Here is an 8,321-nt window from a genome sequence, read left to right on the forward strand (position 1 = left end):
TATATATATATATATATATATATATATATGTCTTCAAGTTCATTTCTCATTTTTCATCATTTTTTAATTGATGCCATCATAGTCCGTTGCTAACAAAATGTTATCAAATGTTATATCGAAAATCTGCGAAAATTACTCATCCGTGAACATTATCCATCAACAAAGGGCGACGGAGATGCATTAACTCATAAATAAGAATCACCTTGGAAAGAATATAAGCGCAGCATTTCGTATGTGAGTTAAGTGAGTTCTCAAAGTTGGGCTTTAATACGAATTAGTATCCATGCTATAATAGAAATATGTTACAAAAGGATCGACATTTCATTAATTGATCGATTGCCGATGAGGAAGTTAGAAATTTTTTCATCTCTTTTCTGTTTCATAATAGTTCCGTGCCATGTTAAATTCACTCACTAAACAGCAAACGAAATTAAAATAAAGTTACTCTTGGCTATAAATCCCCATCACATCCGTTCTACCCACATTAGACAATAGACTGACGATTACGATTAACAGTTGCTCGATCTTATTCTAATCAAAATAAAACGAGTTTATCGTCTAAAATAGAACAGAGCAAATCGTTATTACGTCAATCGGAATCATCAATCCGTAATCTGACATTGGCTTTCTGATATTTCTTTCTCCAACGCATCCTTATTTAAGCATTAAATTAATCACAGAATCATCTGAAAACATTACTTTTCAATTGTCTTAAAATAAGAATGGATTATCAATAGCCAGCCTATGAGCGTGTACCTATACATTCCTTTAATTGGAACAGAGCACGAATTTGTTTATATAAATGACTATTATAAACATAAACAAATTCGACTACACTATTAATTATTAAATACATGATAAATTTAAATCAAACCTTGTTTGAAAATTGCACAGCTTCCTGCAAAGCATGTGGCATATTCTCTGGTAAGAGGGATGATTTATTGTAAGGAATTGGTACCCAATTAAATCTCTGCAATATAATTATAATTTTTAAAAACATTTTTATCATGGTAAAAAATTTTAATTAAAAATTCGATGATCCCATACAGCACAGATTGTTGCGGAAAGTTTTCAGAAATGTTTCAACCTTTCACATCTCATGCGCAACAATTTCTGAAAGTTCATTCTGTAATATGTCATATGAAATGTTTCTAAAATCTATTATAAGCAATAAATTGAAAAACATATTTAAACAGAACAAAAAAATCATACTAAAATTGCTCCAAAATGTTTACTAAAAGTCATTTTTTTATCAATCACGATTCAGTTTAATATCATTTTATTGCGATTTGTTTTACTTTAATTGCAAACAGCTTTTGTACGAGGGTCGTTCGATAAGTCTAATAAATCTTTATAAAATGGTGTAATCCAGTTGATGACACTGGAAAATTATCACTCTTTAACCCTTCCAAATGTCAGTTATAATTGATACACTGTTCACGTTCAATAGTCATTTAAAATGAAAAATTTAGCAGTTGCCGTACAAAAATGAAAAAAATTCCGTGCAAAATTACAGAATTTGGCTTTGAATTGATTCCTTATCCACTTAATTTTGCATGGAATTTGTTTCCTTTTTTATTTTTATACGCGGCAACTGCTTAATTTCTCGCTCGCTTTAAACAAACATAAACAATGCATCATTGGATGAAATTTGGATCTGGAAGAGTTTGAAGAATGATACTTTTCAGGTGTCATGTCAGAAAGATTTACTTATAAAGATTTACCAGACTTATCGAATGATTCACGTATGAATAATGATATTGTGTGGAAAGTGCAAGTGTGATTTTTTAACAGTGAATTATGTATATGCTTAATACATATAATATGATTAATTAATCAAAATAGTTGGCGGTATAATTACTATTTTTGAGAAACAGTTTTAAGTTTATTTCAATAAGTTTTGTAATCTGTAAACAAATCACAAATACGTATGACTAATGGCCAAAATTCTTAATAAATTTTAAGTACGTACTTCAGAAATCATATTTAAATATATGTTTAATTGATAAACAATTGATTAAACAATAAATGTATTATTTAAATTTATTATGTCGACAATCAAGTATATATTTAGACATCATTTTTGTAATACTAGAAATAACCGAAACCTTTTTGGCAATATTTCAAAAAATTCTGAACCAGACACGACATGCGCTTTAGAAGAATCACTCGCATAACATGTGTTTAATTATTTTATTATTTTAATTGTATACTATACTAAAGAGACCCAAAAACAGAGGTCAAAACGTTTACCGTTCAATTTTCTAAGAAAAATATACTAATAAATTGTTATACACTAATAATTTTGGCTCGAAAAAAGTCATTCATATTATACTGATTTATTTCAAAAAGATTATAGATTTTTTCTACAACATTTCATCAATCTTTCAGCAAGTTATCATATGCAAGAATCGCGAACATTTTGCTATGTCAGAACTGTCTCAGAAATGTTGCAGATATATTTTACAATTTTTATGAAATGTTTCACTTTTCAGTTGAAATATTTCTGAGATATTTCTGAAAACTTTCGGTGCTGTATAATGTATGGGTTACTTCAATGAAATTTCAATTGTTATTTTTCAAAAATTCATTTTATGTTTTATATTTTGATTAATTTATCTTGTCTAAAGCGTCAAAATCTGTAAATGTATTATTTCACAAGAATTTTCGGTTCTTGTCAATTCTTGTCAATTCTAATTCTTTATTAGTTCGTAACTTTTTAATGAATAACGTTCGCCAACTAAAATCTATTGGATGTTACTCAGAGTTATGATTTTGACAACATACATATGTCAAGGTCACAAAATTAAAATTAATAAGAAATTAAGAATAGCTATGTTAGTACGAAATTTAGTCAAAATATAATATAACTGTCACGCATATCCTGGTGAAAATTTTTCTCAGAATTTTTCATATAATTTTTTTAGAATTTCTATATAATTTTTCAGAATTTCTCTATAATTTTATAACTTTCTCACATTTTTTATATGAATTCACGAAAAATTCTCAAAAAATCTACATCTTTTCTTAGAATTTTTCATATATATTAATTAAGAAATATCATAAGATTTTTAAGATTTTTTGTAAGTATAATTTCTGATGAAACGTTATTGTACAAAATCTAAAAAATTTAAAAATACTTTTTTTAAAAATTGAGATGAGAAATTTCAGAATATTTCAGAATTCACTTGTATGAAAAATTCTGAGAAAAAATGTAAACTTTTCGAATATTTCAGAGTATTTCTAAAAAATATTCCAATTCGTATAAAAATTATGAGAAAAATTTTCACCAGGGTATTATTATAAACAAAGGAAGGTTACACATATTAGTCACTTTGAAAAACAATAAACAACATTACATTATAACTTATTCAGGATCTCTAGATAAGCGTGGTTTAATTGCTTCTGTATCAATTTAGGTCTTCAGTCATTAGGTTGCCAACTTATAAAAAATGAATTTTTTAAAATGATGAATTTCGTATTTTTATTAACAAAACGATTTTTTACATTTAACATTACATAATAATTAATAATTGTTAGTTAATTGTTTATAGTCATTAACATCATCTTGAGATTGTTAATTGTTAATCAATAACATATCATCTTGAATAATTCTAAAGTATTAAAAAAATATCAGTAAATCTTTAGCTTGATTTAATAATGAGACATTGTGTCTATAGTTGCCATAAATTTCATATAAACTTGTATCTTCATAATTTTAAATGAAAGAAATCGTTTTATTAATAAAAACATGAAATTCTCATTTTTAAAACTCATTTTGTCTTCCAAATATTGTTAATACTTTTTTTTAGTCCACGGATCAATTTTTCCAATTCGAATAATCAAAAAATGCAATAACTATTTATTTTTATTTTTTAATATTTAACAATTCATCTAATTGTTTAAATACGCCTTAAAAATCAATGCTGATAATGTTGAAAGTTCAATACAAAATAACTCATACATTTAAGCCATTGTTCCAGTACTATATTGTCTCGATCGAATTAAAATTTAGCAGGGATTATTTTTTATAAATTGAGACCATTGTAGGGAGTTCTGTGGAAAGAATTCGGAAAAAAAATTTCAACCAAGTGTAAATGAGAACCACCTTAACATACATATGTGTATATAATACCGTTTGTCTTTAAATAGCATAAGTATTTAACGTTCATTAAATTTAAAATTCGTTATACAATATTTTTCAATAAAATATTTTTCCTTTCTTATTAAACAGTAGTAATAATTTTTGTTAAAACTTCATTTTTAAATTCAAATAACATTAAAACATTATATCATCTGTTAAACACAGAAAATGACTTATTCAGAGAATAATTAAAATTTCATTAAATTTATTGAAACATTAAACTAATTTCATCAAATTTTGTTAAAATTTTTCCATCAAAAATTAAATTAACAAAAATGTAAATTTTAATCAAGAAAATCTTTTCTATAAAATAGACAAAAATGAGAGAGAGAGAAAAATTTTTAATAAGATAAAAAATATAAAAATGTCATTAGCAAGAGTTTAGCGCAATATGGCTTTACTTCGAGCCATCTTTATTGATATTATGTAAAATACATGTAATATAATATTGTAATTTCTATTTTCCAAACAAACATTAAAAAGAAGGAAAAAGAAAAATTTATTGCTGAACACTCTCATTGCTAATTATATTATTATGTTTTTATATTTTTTAAAAACAGAATTACCTTATTGAACTTAATGAGAATACATGGTTGTAATGGATCAGTATATCCATACGGAAGCTGCCCACAAACACCAAGGCTTTCAATATCGAAAAAACAAGGTTTTGTATTAGATGTGATTAGTGCACCATCACTACATTCCGCAACTGTTTTATAGTTCTCTTTACTTTTATTGTATTCTAAAATGAAAATGTTAGTTACCTTTTTTTTCCTTATTTTTATTAAAATAAGCAACATTTTGCTTAAAAGTAAAAGTTTCTCCATTCAACTTATTCCATTCAATTTATCTTTTATATTATCTAAAAATACACTTAAAGAATTTACAACAGAAATCAAATAAATTCATATTTTTTAAATCTGAATTATGGAGCCAAATTATTCTCAGTAAATATTCAGAAAAGGGGATTTTCAATGACCTTGACCTTAACATATGGGCTGCATTCGGGGAAACGCTATTAACGCTATTTGTGTTATTCTATCTTCATCGTCGTAGATGTGAGAAAAGGATAATATTACATATATAATGTTCCTCGAATGCATGTTATTTCATTCCAGCTGTCATTTTGAGTTCGTCATTTTTAATTTTTAAAAACGGTATATGGCATATAGACATCGAGCAATAGACATTTCAAGGAAAATTTTAAACCATTTTAAAAAATTTTATCTCAAAAGTTGAAATATAATAACTTAAAGGGTCTCTTTTGTCAATTTCTGATTAAATTAATCGATGATCAAGTGTCAACAGCAGTTTAATGTATCAAAATGTCGCCTTTCTCTTCCTCTTCTGTGTTTAGTTCTCATGTTGGCGTGATGATTGTGTGTGTGTCTTCCAACAAGCGGCACAGTATGACACAGTGATCATGTCATTTTTGTTTAACATTGGCAAACAACATGGATGTAATCCATTGTGTCACACTGTCATTTGTGTCGCTCGTTAAAAGGCACACTGTGTTAAACATCGATTAGCATTAATCAGGATTGATGAAAGAGGCCCTCAGTATTGATTTCTTCAAACGTTCCAACCTGTGGTTCCAATGTAAGGTCTATTCTTTATTTCTGCACTACCTGAACTGATGCACATGGTGCAATAAATTGAAATGAAACAAATTACATGTGTTTCACTTCAACTTATTACTGTATGTATCAATTCAGACAGGAATAAAAAACAGACCTATGATCCTCTTCAGTAATACATATTTATTTGTCGTATACATCAATAATTATGTCAAATAAATTTTAATAATTATGTACATTGTTATCAGCCATCTTGAGAAATATTGTCCGTTAATACATATAATAGGATGTGTCTGTAAATACTATACATTCCTCAAGCAAATTAATATTGTCAAATAAGTAAATATGAGTAGACCTTCATTTTTTTTTAGATATAACGTTCAATCTAAATTTTTAAAGGAAAGTCTACTTGTATTGTTGTCTTGATAATTGTCCGCATTCGTAGTGTATATAGATCTTATGTTTAAGAAAGCCTTAAGGTCAAGGTCTGACTATGAATACAGGCATTAGTATATCAGTTTGCTTGAGGGATATAGTATCTATATAGACACATCATATTAAATGGACAATTGATATATTCCTCAAGATAACTGATAATAATGTAGAAAATTTATTTGATATCTAATTGCTGATGTATCTGACATTTGAAATAAATATGTATCACTGAAGAGAACCATATTAAAGAATAAAAACGTTTAAAAAAATCATAATACTGATTTTATTTCTTATTAGAAAAAACATCCAGACTTGGTTTGAGCTTTTAGCTTTCTGTATTGTATTTTGTATAAAATTATTATAGCTTTGTACATTATTGAAATAAAAATAATACATTATTGTTTCACTTTTGTGTCACAAATTATAATTTCATGACCCAAGAAATTTTTTTTCGATTAAAAAATAAAACATGTAATTCTGTATTATAAGCAAAACTGGATTTAAGATTCTCAAACTTGTTTTGGATTGAATAGCAATTATATCATTTCAATCCTGTATCATGAATGAAAATGGATTGCGCAGTTTATTTTTGTTCATGAAACTTTTTTTCGATTGAAAAAAAATAGAAATTCCATAGTTTCAAGTCCCTTATCAAGAGAAAAGGATACGAAAAAATCAAGAATTTGGATCCGGCAATAAACATGCGAAATTATATCTATTTATTTCAATCTCTTTCCGGATACTGGATTATTAATTAAAGATTCTAATTATTAATGCTCGCATTATTTGTTTTCATCTGATGTCCATACCTTGTAAAAAGTCACTCAAGGCTTGCACATATCTTTTTGGTCGAGCGTTCGTATTAAAATTATCTACCCAAATAATAGGAGATTTCGTGGGTAACAAAATATTCGGTTTAAAAGCAATTCCTTAAACAAAATATTACAATATCAAGGATATCCTCTCAATAATTGAAAATTAATTAAAATGGATTGAATCTTTTATATGTATTTTAAGTTTTATATGTATTTAAGTTGAAATATATCAATTAAATAGAAAAACTGCATTTCCTATTTAGAATTTTAAATTAAGCAATATTCACAATGCACAGAAAAAGCTGATATTATTTTTAGATTGGAAGATATAGAAATGTGCTTCATGCAATTTCTATAAATAAATAAAAATGCATTCGGATTTGAAAAAAGTTTATTTTAATATTTACAAATGCATATTTCTAAAAACCTAAATTTCAATCCATTCTAGTTTAAAAAATGGGCTATTAGAATCAATTGAAGTAGCATATTGTGTGTTTTATTAGTTTTTAAGAAAATTTTACCTGGATTATCAAAATGTAATTGACGAAAAAGCGGAAAATTGCCACCAAAATAAGATTTAGGCATCAAACCGTTATAAAGAAAAAACGGTCTTTCTAATTTCGAAGCATAATTGATACTGATCCACATTTGGAATGCAAACAAGGAACCCAATACGGTAAAGAAACACAAGTAAAAGAATCCCACTAAGACTATTCAAGTAGACAATCATATAATTCCACAACGATTAGCAATTGAAAAAATATACCCCTTAATAATTACCCCATTCTTTTCCAGTTCTACCAAGCAACTGTCTTGTATCTGGACTCCAAACAAATCGCAAAAAATTTTGAAATGCTCCTAAATCAGGCTCGGGTATTCTACTTCGATAATATTCATCGTCATGCAAAATAACCATTTCAAGGATTTCTTATTGTTCATTTATGACAAATTAATGAAAAAATAATTGAATGTATTATGAAATGTACATGAAGTGAGCAATAAACAATTTTAATGTTGCTCTCATGGTCAGAATCAGATTCTGATTTCACCATGATTGCTCTACTCACTACCGATTGATAGAATTAAGTAAAATTTTATGTAGATTCACAATAGATCTGTTTTTTATTCCCGCACTTGCTGAACTAATGCACAAAGAATAATATGTTAAAGTGGAATGAATATATAATGTTTGTTTCACTTTGACTAATTACACAGTAAGCACTAGTTCAGAGAGTGCAGGAATAAAACACACACACACACACACACACACACACACACACACACACACACACACACACACACACACAGAGAGAGAGAGAGAGAGAGAGAGAGAGAGAGAGAGAGAGAGAG

At 27.1% G+C, this 8,321-nt stretch overlaps 1 protein-coding gene across 1 annotated transcript in view; it reads right to left on the reverse strand.

Moving 5' to 3' along the window:
- The window catches only part of LOC105625029 (sodium/potassium-transporting ATPase subunit beta-1-like), an 11,471-nt gene extending 3,584 nt beyond the window's left edge, over positions 1 to 7,887 (reverse strand). The window contains exons 1-5 of the mRNA XM_012206370.1: positions 7,752 to 7,887; positions 7,493 to 7,681; positions 6,966 to 7,085; positions 4,711 to 4,886; positions 875 to 970 (exon numbers count right to left, since the gene is read on the reverse strand). Of these exons, the coding sequence (XP_012061760.1) occupies positions 875 to 970; positions 4,711 to 4,886; positions 6,966 to 7,085; positions 7,493 to 7,681; positions 7,752 to 7,887 (717 nt within the window). The remainder of the gene's footprint in view (positions 1 to 874; positions 971 to 4,710; positions 4,887 to 6,965; positions 7,086 to 7,492; positions 7,682 to 7,751) is intronic.
- Between the last annotated feature and the right edge of the window lie 434 nt (positions 7,888 to 8,321).

Source organism: Atta cephalotes, assembly GCF_000143395.1.
Source record: "Atta cephalotes unplaced genomic scaffold scaffold00104, whole genome shotgun sequence".
In the NCBI taxonomy this organism is placed as follows: domain Eukaryota; kingdom Metazoa; phylum Arthropoda; class Insecta; order Hymenoptera; family Formicidae; genus Atta; species Atta cephalotes.